Genomic DNA, 13,394 nt, shown 5'->3' on the forward strand with positions numbered 1-13,394 from the left:
CTGGCACACCGCTTGCTGTCCACCACTTGTTTCTCTTTTCAATCGATATGGAATATCGCAATCTACCCTCTTCAAGACCCAGAGTCTTCGCTAACACACCGCCTGTCCACCCTTTTAGAGCTCATCATACTAGTTGGCACATTGTTTGTACTTATTAGGAGTTTTCTGTTCACAATGTAAAATGAGTGGAAACAACGTGTGTAACCTACCCTAAATACTTGCAAATGTCTAAAATGTATACATATAATCAAATTTGTTTAATTTTGAATTTACTTGTTTAAAGTACAAATATATAGAGGCCAAGATTTGTGTGAAAATGAAGTAGACAATCAAATGTTATTACGCTCATTCTTACAAAAATAGGATTACAAAAAACCCGATCAAAATCAAAACGCAGCTACTGCAAAAAAATTATGCACAAGAGCAGAAGAGGAAGAGGAAGAGGAAGAGGAAGAGGAAGAGGAAGAGGAAGATGAAGAGGAAGAGGAAGATGAAGAGGAAGAGGAAGAATCAAACTGGAATTCTAAGAGAACATCTGATCCAGAGCTAAAACCAGAGCCATAGCCAATCCGGGATCAAAACCAGGAAGAATCACCAGAAGGAAAACCTCCGCCCCAAAGCAAACGCCGCCTTTCACCGCCTCCTTCCTCTTCACCTCCGCCACCACTGTCCTCGACGCGTCCAAAACCTTGCACGATCGCTGACCGTACGAACCTTCCACACTGTACGCATACTTCTTCTCCGAGGTTCCGTAATCGTATACGTATGCGAGCACTTTCGCATTCGGAGCGACATGTAGTATGTTCATGTTTTTCCTCACTCGACATATCGGTTTCTTCCTAGCCCTAGTTTCTCCTCCTACTTCCCCTTCGTACACGCACCAGTTCTCCGCTAGTCCAAGCTTCTAATTAACCAAAACATACACAATTTAGAATCCAATCCGCCAGAAATTACAGCCAAAATCAGAGCGAGTTACACATTTAGTTCAATTTCATCACAAAGAAGAGGAAGAAGAAGACAAATCAAGCGCGTATTCGCGCAACGACTGACCTTGGAGCGGCACATTGTAAGGACGGAGTTTCCGAGGCCGTCCATCAGAATCACTTCCTCCGGCCGTCCGGAATAATTATCGACTCTGTATACGATATTTCCGTTACAATCAATCACTGTGAAGCCATTACAGGTGACTAACAGTGACTTCCTCCACACCGTCAGTGAGACAATCGCGGCGGCGCCGTCGCCGCCTCTCTTGACCTCCTCCGCCGGCTGGGATTCCTGGTGCACTGCTCCGGATGAAGATTTGAAGAAGAGCATCTTAATTCCTTCCGGTGTTCGTTGAATGTTGATTTGTTTTCGAATTTTTGAGGGTTTTAACTCGAAGAGGAAGCAGATATTTATGGATTCTCACTATCGGACGGAACTTGGATCCTCCATGAAAACGATGACTCTGGATCACCAGGTAGGCTCCACGTCTCTCCCTCTATTTTTAAAAAAAAAAAAATTAATTAATTAATTTTAATATATATTTTTCTTTTTGGAATAATGCCACCAATATATTTTTAATTTATATTGTAAATTATAAATATTCATTTCTAAAGTTTATTACTGTTTTCAGTTTATTTTTTTAATTAAACTAAAATCCTACCAAATAACACTTAGTGAGTGATAATGAGCCACGTGTATGCTTAATCTCCACAGCAAGTGACACGTGTAGCTTTACATCTCCTGCTTTCCTTTTCCATTTTTTATTTTCTGTTTTTCTTAAAACGGTGGGCTTTTATAATTTTTAAATATGATATTGTCCACTTAGACGAACACGACTCTCCATAATGTATGATATTGTCCACTTTGAACATAAGCTCTCACGGCTTTAGGCTTTGCTTTGAGCTTCCCTAGAAGACATCATATCAATGAAGTTAGTATTCCTCACTTATAAACCCATGATCATTCCCCAAATTAACCGATGTGGGACTTTCATCATCTAACATATCCCCTCGAACAAAGTACGTCTCCCCTTAATCGAGGCTGGCACGACTAAGTTTTAGGGGATGACTCTGATACCATGTTAGACGAACATGACTCTCCATAATGGTATGATAATTGTCCACATTTAACATAAGCTCTTATGATTTTGCTTTGGACTTCCCAAGAGGCCTTATACCAATGTAGTTAGTATTCCTCACTTATAAACTCATGATCATTCCCTAGATTAGTCAATGTGGGACTTTCATCATCCAACACCTCCTCTCGAACAAAGTACGTCTCCCTTTAATCAAAACTCGACTCCTTTTTCTTTTGGAGTCTTTTGTTTGAAATTTGAGGATTTACCAATCTATTGGCACGACTAAGTTTTAGGGGATGACTCTGATACCATGTTAGACGAACATGACTCTCCATAATGGTATGATAATTGTCCACATTTAACATAAGCTCTTATGATTTTGCTTTGGACTTCCCAAGAGGCCTTATACCAATGTAGTTAGTATTCCTCACTTATAAACTCATGATCATTCCCTAGATTAGTCAATGTGGGACTTTCATCATCCAACACCTCCTCTCGAACAAAGTACGTCTCCCTTTAATCAAAACTCGACTCCTTTTTCTTTTGGAGTCTTTTGTTTGAAATTTGAGGATTTACCAATCTATTGGCACGACTAAGTTTTAGGGGATGACTCTGATACCATGTTAGACATTTGAGGATTTACCAATCTATTGGCACGACTAAGTTTTAGGGGATGACTCTGATACCATGTTAGACGAACATGACTCTCCATAATGGTATGATAATTGTCCACATTTAACATAAGCTCTTATGATTTTGCTTTGGACTTCCCAAGAGGCCTTATACCAATGTAGTTAGTATTCCTCACTTATAAACTCATGATCATTCCCTAGATTAGTCAATGTGGGACTTTCATCATCCAACACCTCCTCTCGAACAAAGTACGTCTCCCTTTAATCAAAACTCGACTCCTTTTTCTTTTGGAGTCTTTTGTTTGAAATTTGAGGATTTACCAATCTATTGGCACGACTAAGTTTTAGGGGATGACTCTGATACCATGTTAGACAAACACGATTCTCCACAATGGTATGATATTGTCCACTTTGAACATAAACTCTCATAACTTTATTTTGTATCGTAAAACATTTCAAATACATAAATGGACCCATAAATATGTTTTAAAAAATTAATTCTAACCCTTCAAAATCTAAATATGGATATATTTATTAAAATTGCTATAAAAAGAACTAAATAATTTATGAAATTGCTTCAAAATATTTTGAGTTTTTTATGTTTTATAATTTTAAATTTATCATTACAAGATGGAAAAAAATTAATAAAATAAAATAAGAAATAGTTTTTCTCCCGCCTTTTACTTGGTGTCATGCATAGAGTATTGGAATGGAATGGGTCCATATCAAGGGTATAATGGTAATTAAGATATGACAGCTCAGCATATCCACGGTTTTCCCGTTTATGCAAGATTAGGTACAAATAATTTTTAGTTGGAGAAAATCATTGCCTTCTCCGTTCAGAGAGATTCCTTCAGATTCCGGACGCGCCTTCTCTGCAACTTCTTTGCTCACTACCGATTGGTGGACAGTGTACGACGACGGCACGGGAACGTTCGTCAACTGTTGATGATTAATTAGTTTCACAACCTGGCAGGCACGTTTTCGGTCTGCTAATGAATCAATGACCACAACTGCGGAGCAGGAGTGCCGATGCGGATCGGACGACATTACACAACTTGACACGATGATCTTTGAATCGTCGCTGGGAGCGGAGTTCGGCGCGGCGGAGGAGTTTGTGGAGGTGACGCTTGATGTGCAAGAAAACAACACGGTTGTGCTTCGAAGTGTTGAGCCGGCGACTGTGATCAATATGGACGATAGCGTCTCTGGCGGTTCTGGAATGCCGGCTTGGACTCCTGCTTCCATTTTGAGATCTACGTCGGCGAAGCGGAGTTCGTCGCATCGGTTTCGGCAGTTTTCTCAGGAACTCAAAGCGGAAGCGAGAGCTAAGGCGAAGAATTTTTCGCACGAGTTAAAAGCCGAATTGAGGCGGTTCTCATTGAGCCGGAGCCATGCGTCTCAGGCATTCGCCGCGTCATCGTTAACCGTGAACACGAACAGTGATGTTGGAGAAGAAAACGGAATGGATTCGGCTTTAGCGGCTAGAGATTTAAGGAGGCAACGAGCAAAGCTTGATCGAACTCGTTCGGGTGCTGAAAAGGCTCTCTATGGATTAAGATTCATAAGCGGCAATAATAAAACGAGGGGCGTCGATACGTGTAGTGAACTTGAGAACAACTTCAATAAGCTTGCCAAGGACGGCTTTCTCAGCCGCGTCGATTTCGCTCAATGCATAGGTATAATCTGGCTGCAAACAGGTAATTTCAGTATATTTTGTGGAATTTTTATTTGATTTCGTTGTTTTCCTTTTAAATTTGAAAGGAATGAAAGATTCGAAAGAGTTTGCTCTCGAGCTGTTCGATGCTCTAAGTCGGAGGCGAAGACTTCAGAACTCTGATCGAATTAGTCGAGACGAGCTATTCGAGTTCTGGTTGCAAATTACAGATCAAAGTTTCGATTCCAGGCTCCAGATCTTCTTCAACATGTAAGAATTCATAGCATATTATAATCTTAATTTCTTTTCTTCAAAGAATGATCAGGATACTTTTTCTCCCTTAATTATTTTCAACAGAAAAAATGTATATTAGCTTCGCACCAGTTTAGCAGTTAGCACATAAATTTTTTTAACGTTTGAAATTAAAATCTTCTAAATCTAGGAAATAATTAAATCATACCTAAGAGTATTTTGTAATATTTATAATAAAAGGTAATAATATGCTATCATATATACTCTTTTTAGTTGTTATTTTATGTTTTACAGCAATACTTTGTTTTATTTAAACACCTTGATTTAGTAATTTTAACTAATTATACATGTCAGGGTTGACAAGAACGAAGATGGTCGTGTCACCGAACAAGAAGTAAAAGAGGTAAAAATGATATGGCTTAACAACTTCTAAACTCTCATTATGAAGCTGATGGTATTTTTGGCAATAAAAAAATGAATTGCAAACAGCCTTATCTGTTTATTATTTTTTTTTTTTGATGGTATTTTTGGCAATAAAAAAATGAATTGCAAACAGCCTTATCTGTTTATTATTTTTTTTTTTCTGTATATATAAAACTATACGTGTATGATAAGATTAGGAGGAAAAATTCAAACTATTCATATATTTTAGCCTACAGAAAAGAGGAATGATATAATTTTAAATCTATCGTACAACTAAAACTATTCATATATTTTAGCCTACAGAAAAGAGGAATGATATAATTTTAAATCTATCGTACAACTAACATAGAGCTACTTGTATATTTTATGAATTGGTCGTGATATTATTAACATTTTTTTATACCAACTTCAACTAAAATATAAACAAAAAGTGACCCTTGGTTGGTGGGATCCGGTAGCCTTTATTAAAGTCCCGAATATTATAGAGTAAATGCCATTGACATTCATCTAAAAATAAAATTATTAAATAAGCAAGAATGCCGGCATTCTGTTCTGACTTTTTCTTTCTTGTCATGGTGTGGAGGAATTATGGAGTATGAAGAAATGGTATCTTGAACCCTTCAACACTTCAAAAAAATTCAGCGCGATATTCTATATTCTGTGCCAAATTATTATAGTTTGGTTCCATAATTGTGGTTAGTTAATTAGAGTTGAATGCATTTGTTTAATTTTCATAATTTCAATTATAACTTCTGGCGGAGAACAATTTCATGGTTGATTTGTCTGACTTTATATTTCTGGGGTTGGTAGATTATCATGCTAAGTGCATCAGCCAACCAACTGTCTAGACTAAAGGAACAAGCGGAGGAATATGCAGCTCTAATCATGGAAGAATTAGACCCTGAAAGACTAGGCTACATCGAGGTCTATTATCTTTTTATTTTTTTTATTTATTATTTATTGTTCATTTATTTTTTTATCTAGGATACAATTCTAATCAATCTATCTCTTAAAACTCCAAACTAGTAATTACAACCATTTTAACTTTAGATATAAGGTTTTATAAATGAACATCTCTTTTAAGAAAAATCACTCATATTAATTAAAATTCGCTTGATTCAATATTATCTTAATTCTATATTTAAAAAAGGTTTATACTATTAAAGAAATCTTATAAATATAGAAGTGGACAAAATGGAATTCTAAAGATTTTAAATTAATTCAATTATTTGTTTTTAGTTAAACCAATCAAATCAAGGAGATCTTAAAAATATAATATTTTCTTATTTCATGTCTTAAACACATGATAATTAATTATTCTTTAAAATTGTAGGTTTCTCTTTCTTAAAAAAGATGTTGATAATGTTACTTCTAAATTAATTAGCATTCTCAAATTTTTAATTGCATTATTCAACTGTCCATCTTTCCACGGTTCCAGGGCGGGTAGCCATTCGTTTACTTAGGTTTTCAATTTCTTTGCCAAAGAAGAAAATGTTTTCAATCTTTTTTCGGTAAGGTTGTTCTCAATTAGGTTTGTCACCTTCAAATAACTTTTGGTTGAATGATTCATTTTCCCCTCCTTTCGGATTTTGATGGTCAATTTGTTGATTTAGTTTTATAAACACCAATCTGCTGCTCTAACAACTCTGACCATGGGAATATGGTTGGAAAAAATATCACGAAGTATGATCTATACCTCTATAATTGCTAGTGGTAGACGTTAGCGCTAGTATTGCACTGCCACTAGGCCGCACCTAATACGCCCAGTTCCTAGCAACCTGGAATCATATCATTGATACCCATGGAATTGGATTTTGTTATCGGAAACTTGTATCATGTCTTATTTAATTTTGGTGGAAGCTCAAAGTTTGATGGATTGGCTTCTTTAGATCAGAAAAAGTTGCAACTAAGTCTAGATTTATAGAGCATGGTTCCTTTCAATTTTTAGAAGCTGATCCATATCCTTACAATTAACGCCAATAAATTGGTGACTATTTCTTCATTAATAAGTTGAAATCTATCTGGATGAATTTTATGAACTGCAATGAGGATTAAAAACATTTCTCGAAATACTGAGCATTGAGCAAGAGCCTTGCAGTTCAGGAGTAACTATTTTATGTTTGCCGCATAAAGAGCGAGTATAATCATAGCTAAAATTAAGGTGCATGTTCATATGAACTTCAATTGATTAAAGCTACATACGACTAAAAAAAATCATCTTTAACTTTATTCGCGAAAATTTTAATTTATGTATTGGATTATTTCTTAAAATCTTAAACTAATAATTGTGATTGTAGTGCATAGATGTTTCTCATGCAGTAGTGGCGTAGTTAGTTTTCAAGAACATTGACAGAATTCTGACTACCGATGAATTTGTTACTTCTTCCGTTGAACTATGAATGTTTCAGCTATGGCAATTGGAGACACTTCTGCTGCAAAAGGACACATATGTGAACTACAGTCGAGCCCTCAGCTTCACCAGCCAAGCCTTGAGCCAGAACCTACAAGGCATTCGACGAAGAAGCCCAATTAAAAAGTTTAGCACGAAAGTGCTCTACTTTCTGCGAGAGAATTGGAAACGAATTTGGGTTTTGACACTATGGATTATGATCATGGTTGCGCTTTTCACATGGAAATTTCTTCAGTATCGACATAAAAACGCCTTCAGAATTATGGGATACTGTCTCACCACGGCAAAGGGTGCGGCTGAGACCTTGAAGTTCAACATGGCTCTCATTCTTTTGCCAGTTTGTAGAAATACCATTACTTGGCTAAGGAAAACAAGAATAGGGTACTACGTCCCTTTCGACGACAACATCAATTTTCATAAGGTACACGCTGACCCTGTCATTCTCATCATTGCTTTATTTGAGTATTGATCCATCTGCTTCTCAACAGTTTCTAGGGCTGCCTAACCTGTATTCTTTTTTCATTGGTCTTTTTTAAGCGAGGAAAGTTACGATCTCGGAGGTTAAATTAAAATTTCAAGTATCTATTCTTGACCTGGATATAGAAGATATATATTCCGAAACTATTAGATGGTCTAAATCGTAGTTTCAAATTTGTGTGTAGTTTCCAAGTTACTCGGAAGTTTCTCTCTACCAATGTGTACTGGAGTTAGTGAAGAACGTACTGATTTTACTAAGAAGAATTGCTTGCTTCAATCTTTGAATTGGTCATATATATTTTGCGTCGAAGGAAATTTCAAATATGTGGTTTTTGGGTCCCAATGTTTAATTGACACGGGTGTATCGTGGTGTAACTTGGATATCTCTTGTAAGTCAAGGTTGGCTAAGAGTCATCAAGTACCACTCAGTTTACCATGATATTGTTAATTGCAAGAATGAAATAGTTAAAATACTATAGCAATTGAGGTTCCAATGTTCATTTCTTCTGAATGCCCCTGCAAGTTTCCCCAGAACTTGGAATATTTTTTTATGTACGTAGCATCATTTTATCACCATTTGGTTGTCTTACCTGTGTAGACAATTGCGGTGGCCATTATAGTTGGCATCATTCTCCACGCTGGAAACCACCTAGCATGTGATTTTCCAAGGCTGCTTAGTTCCTCTGAAGCTGACTATGCGTATGTGATTGATGACTTCGGCAAGAATAAGCCCAGCTATATGGACCTTGTTAAAGGGGTTGAAGGTGTTACAGGAATCATAATGGTGATTTTCATTGCAATAGCTTTCACACTTGCAACACGATGGTTTAGGAGAAACCTCATTAAGCTACCCCACCCTTTTGATAGACTCACTGGATACAATGCCTTCTGGTATTCACACCACTTATTCATTCTTGTTTACATATTGCTCATCATTCACGGCTTGTTCCTCTATCTCGTGCACAAATGGTATCTTATGACGGTAATCAGTTTTGGTTTTCTTTAGCTTTAGCTAATGCCTCACAACTAAGTGTTCCTTCACATTATACTAAATTAAGAGTTGCTTAACATACTAATTTCATGACTTCAGACGTGGATGTATGTTGCTGTTCCAGTTTTGCTGTATGCTGGAGAGAGGATCCTGAGATTCTTCCGCTCTGGATCATATAGTGTTCAAATCCAAAAGGTTTGTTTGAATTAAGAAATAAAATTGCACTAAAAAGAACAATGGGTTACATGTGGGCCATATCTCAACTAATATATTTCTGGTTTATAAATTATCACTGAAATGTCTGTGGCTTTCTCTCCTCTTATCATTCCTTTGTGATGCATTTAGGTAGCCATTTATCCTGGAAATGTTCTCAAATTGCAAATGTTCAAGCCGCCCCAATTTCATTACAAAAGTGGACAGTACATGTTTGTTCAGTGTCCTGCAGTTTCTCCCTTTGAATGGTAATGAAAAACCAGATTTGCTAACACTTGTTTTTTGAATAAGCTTCCAATACATCCCTTAGTAAGCTAAATACAAAACTAATACTTCAAGAGATAAACGACCACATATCCTCCATGTTGACTTCACCGCTCATTCACAATTTTCTTCAAGATTTCATTTGTTTCAATCAATATTTATGTACCTCTAAAAATGACTGTTTTACAGGAAGAAACAAATCAGATATTTAAAACAGTAATGTAAATCATAGTTTGAACTCTTGGTGATGAATGGATCTTAGGTTACTTTTGGATCAACTTTGTGAACACTGAACGGTATGGCCATATTAGTATTTCTTAAGATAACTTTTTTCCTTTCAAAATTGTTTCTTTCTAAGTTCTATGAAATATACTAAATTTTAATTTGTTACATATAAATAAACTTCCTTATTTTCACTTCAAGTCACCATCAAATGCTGAACTTTGCATGCAGGCATCCATTTTCAATTACCTCGGCTCCTGGAGATGACTACCTTAGTATCCATGTACGGCAGCTTGGTGATTGGACCCAAGAGCTTAAAAGGGTTTTTTCTGAGGTTTGTGAGCCTTCCCTCTCCGGCAAGAGTGGTCTTCTAAGAGCTGATGAAACTACCTTTAAAAGGTTAATATTTTCCTTGTAATATTCCTTTCCTAGACCTCATTTTAGCATGCTGTATTTCCTTCATATTAATGTTGGAAATTTATTTTGCCCATGTCAGTTTGCCAAGGCTTTCAATAGATGGACCATATGGTGCCCCAGCACAGGATTATCATAAATATGATGTGCTACTACTTGTTGGTCTAGGCATTGGGGCTACACCTTTTATCAGCATTTTGAAGGATTTGTTGAACAATACTGTGAAAATGGAGGAGCAGGTAATGACTTGTGCGGATGTATCCTGAAACCGAGAGACATATTTTCTTTTATTTCTGGTTTATTGTAATCAATCATTTTGTCACAATCTATTAGCCCCCATTTGAAAAGGACAATACAAATATGCTTATACACATTGATTCTCTCAGGATTCATCTACTGGTATCACTAGCTATGTGAACAAAAATTTTCAAACTCCTAAAAGGAAGAGTAGTCTGAAGACCACAAATGCCTACTTTTATTGGGTAACTAGAGAGCAAGGCTCATTTGATTGGTTCAAAGGTGTTATGAATGAAATCTCCGAGCTGGATCAAAGGGTAATTCATGTCTGTATGTTAGCAATTGGATTTCTTGTCATGGCTGTTAATTGGGAATTTCAATTTTTTTGAGTTTTAGGGGGTAATTGAGATGCATAACTACTTGACAAGTGTGTATGAGGAAGGAGATGCTCGTTCAACTCTTATTACCATGGTTCAAGCCCTCAATCACGCTAAGAATGGAGTAGATATCGTGTCTGGCACCAGGGTAAAATCACAATCCTTCACTGCAGTTTCTAATACCTCTTTTTCAGATCCTTTATTATGTTTACTGAAGTAAATGTACAAACTTGAAAATTATGCCAAATATGCAATCAACCAAACCTGGGAAAAAATAGCGAGGAATTTTAAGTGCTCCTATATTGACTAACAAATTTTGTGGCCATATTAGTCCTTGATTCACAGTGTCATCGTTTAGACATCCCCATATTAGAGCTTTTGTTGGCCCCAATGCAGGTGCGAACCCACTTTGCCAGGCCTAACTGGAAGAAAGTTCTCAGCAAAATCAGTTCCAAGCACTGTGGTGCAAGGATAGGTTGGTTGATTTCAACTATATAACAGTAGAAACTTATCAAAGAAATCTTACCTTTTCTCATATTGTGGTTTTAACATTTTCTACTAGGTGTCTTCTACTGCGGTGCTCCAGTTTTGGCCAAAGAACTTGGCCAGCTCTGCCATGAGATTAATCGAAACGGTTCGGCCAAGTTAGATTTTCACAAGGAACATTTTTAAGATAAGTTTGGATGCATCACTTTCTCCCTCATTCTCATCTCAAAAATATGTCAAGATTAAAAATTTCTAGAATTGTAGAAGTCATGAAAAAGAAAAAGAATAAAAGAAATAAGATTTATAACTTGTAGAGACTAGGTAGGAAAGCAGAGACGAAAAAAAAGAGTTGAGTTATACCAGGTGACTTTGTAGATTTAGCCATATTAGTCCAAGCACAATCACAAATAAACATTATGGTTTAGTAGGATTAGGAATTTTAAACAGGCTGAGTTCTTATATTTAGAGAGGGAATTTTTGTTATTACTATTGTTCCTTGAACGCCATGTGATCATCCCATAAAAGTACAGCGTCAAATTTTTTTCTTCGAAATTAATGGACACTTCTACTCTTGTAATCATTGAACTTATGGAAATGCCTTATATGGATCTCTATTTTAAAAATCATGTTATACTACTTCCATATTTTGCTTGCTTAATATTTTCTGTCCAAATTTCCTTAATAAGGATCATGGTGATATACATGCTTGGCATATCTTAACATCTATATCAAGCTCTATCTGCTTTTTCTAGAAAATTTCGAGGTTGGGACTGGAGGATTAGACCAGAGAGAACGAAGAGCTGTACTAAGATCTTGAAGCATGGCAAGTCTTGTGGTATGTCAGTGCCATATTATCTTGTTCTAGGTGTTATTTTGACATTCGACTAAAGATTTTGGTAGAAAAACCATTTATTAAGACAAAGCACATTTACATAAAATTTAGGGAATAGTTGAGTTACTTGACACACGATTAGTCGTGAAACTACAATCTTATTGTTGAAAGGGTAACATAGCAAGTTTGTTATATAATGACTCAAGAACTTTTGAGCTTTAGATAAATGTCCTGTTTTCTAAAAACTTGTTTTCCTAACCTCTTTCCTGGCAAGGGCCGTAAAAACCAAGCTTTGATAGGGGACAAAGAAACCTTTTGAATATCGTCTGGGATTCATACATTTCCCCGGTCACAATCTCGGCTAAGAAGAGACCGGGAAGGAAGGCATGGACTTCCTGTTTGAAATCGAACGGGAAGAAGAATGGTTGATTGTTGGGAAAGGAGTCCCTCGTCGGCTAATTATGGGGAGTCGTTTATCATAGATATACATCTTCATTAGTATGAGACCTCTTAGAAAAACCAAAAATAGAAATCGAACGGGAAGAAGAATGGTTGATTGTTGGGAAAGGAGTCCCTCGTCGGCTAATTATGGGGAGTCGTTTATCATAGATATACATCTTCATTAGTATGAGACCTCTTAGAAAAACCAAAAATAGAAATCGAACGGGAAGAAGAATGGTTGATTGTTGGGAAAGGAGTCCCTCGTCGGCTAATTATGGGGAGTCGTTTATCATAGATATACATCTTCATTAGTATGAGACCTCTTAGAAAAACCAAAAATAGAAATCGAACGGGAAGAAGAATGGTTGATTGTTGGGAAAGGAGTCCCTCGTCGGCTAATTATGGGGAGTCGTTTATCATAGATATACATCTTCATTAGTATGAGACCTCTTAGAAAAACTAAAAATAAAACCACGAGAGCTTATATTATACCATGAAAAAATTCGTAATTCCTAACATGGTCTTCCTTTCCGACCGCTAGTCCCAGTCACCAGGAAGGAATGGGATCCTTCCCAGGCGACTGGTTGTCGTGTTCGGTAGAAGGAAACAACGAGGAGGAAGAAGAATACAGAGGGAAGTGAAGATGAATACCGATGACGTCAATGGGTTACAAGTTTCTAGAAAACGAATCATTTATCTAAAGCCCAATTGTCTTTTAGTAATAATTGGCTAGCTTATTAGGCAATTTTAGCTCTATAGTTGCTTTAGTGGATAATCTCTCAGTAAATAGAAGCTTCATATTTGTACTAGGGATGAATGATCATTAGAAACAACTTTTGACTTTGAATAATGATAGACATTTGGCAAATGGAATTCTTGGAGAATGCATTAGGATGCATTACTTGCAGTAAAAGGCCTTTATACGTCCATGAATCTCAGCTGAAGAAATCTAATGTATTATTAATCAGTTTAAATCTGATTATCTATTAGAATGACTCAGCAGA

General features: G+C 36.5%; 2 protein-coding genes across 4 annotated transcripts; one reads left to right on the plus strand and one right to left on the minus strand.

The window, feature by feature from the left end:
• Positions 1–311: 311 nt before the first annotated feature.
• On the minus strand, positions 312–1,445 carry LOC111437572 (protein LURP-one-related 17). Of its 3 annotated transcripts, none has more exons than XM_023075600.1 (3): positions 1,051–1,445; positions 510–904; positions 312–461 (listed from the first exon to the last, which is right to left on the minus strand). In XM_023075600.1, exons 1-2 carry the CDS (start codon positions 1,312–1,314, stop codon positions 524–526), a joined length of 645 nt encoding a protein of 214 aa, XP_022931368.1. In that variant the 5' UTR covers positions 1,315–1,445; the 3' UTR covers positions 312–461; positions 510–523. The 3 variants fall into 3 exon arrangements, with proteins under 3 accessions (XP_022931368.1, XP_022931367.1, XP_022931365.1); XM_023075599.1 differs by having other exon boundaries at positions 312–444; positions 493–904; XM_023075597.1 differs by having other exon boundaries at positions 312–904; positions 1,051–1,444.
• Positions 1,446–3,518: 2,073 nt separating this feature from the next.
• Positions 3,519–11,669, plus strand: LOC111437569 (respiratory burst oxidase homolog protein A-like). Its single transcript, XM_023075594.1, has 14 exons — positions 3,519–4,373; positions 4,459–4,621; positions 4,958–5,006; positions 5,837–5,950; positions 7,435–7,857; positions 8,512–8,895; positions 9,004–9,099; positions 9,250–9,365; positions 9,835–10,002; positions 10,100–10,256; positions 10,404–10,571; positions 10,651–10,779; positions 11,028–11,106; positions 11,194–11,669. The coding sequence occupies exons 1-14, from the start codon at positions 3,698–3,700 to the stop codon at positions 11,301–11,303; spliced, it is 2,832 nt and encodes a 943-aa protein (XP_022931362.1). The 5' UTR covers positions 3,519–3,697; the 3' UTR covers positions 11,304–11,669.
• Positions 11,670–13,394: the final 1,725 nt, after the last annotated feature.

This window comes from Cucurbita moschata, unplaced genomic scaffold (genome assembly GCF_002738365.1).
Source record: "Cucurbita moschata cultivar Rifu unplaced genomic scaffold, Cmos_1.0 Cmo_Scf00064, whole genome shotgun sequence".
NCBI lineage: Eukaryota > Viridiplantae > Streptophyta > Magnoliopsida > Cucurbitales > Cucurbitaceae > Cucurbita > Cucurbita moschata.

What these genes read in the sequence shown, in the direction of transcription:
- LOC111437572 (XM_023075600.1), bottom strand. Translation starts at nt 1,314, where the DNA reads ATGCTCTTCTTCAAATCTTCATCCGGAGCAGTGCACCAGGAATCCCAG. An exon ending in TTACAATGTGCCGCTCCAAG is followed by an intron (nt 905 to 1,050) that starts GTCAGTCGTTGC and finishes TTGGTTAATTAG; the next exon opens with AAGCTTGGACTAGCGGAGAA.
- LOC111437569 (XM_023075594.1), top strand. Translation starts at nt 3,698, where the DNA reads ATGACCACAACTGCGGAGCAGGAGTGCCGATGCGGATCGGACGACATT. An exon ending in GCAGTTTCTCCCTTTGAATG is followed by an intron (nt 9,366 to 9,834) that starts GTAATGAAAAAC and finishes CTTTGCATGCAG; the next exon opens with GCATCCATTTTCAATTACCT. An exon ending in ATATCGTGTCTGGCACCAGG is followed by an intron (nt 10,780 to 11,027) that starts GTAAAATCACAA and finishes GCCCCAATGCAG; the next exon opens with GTGCGAACCCACTTTGCCAG.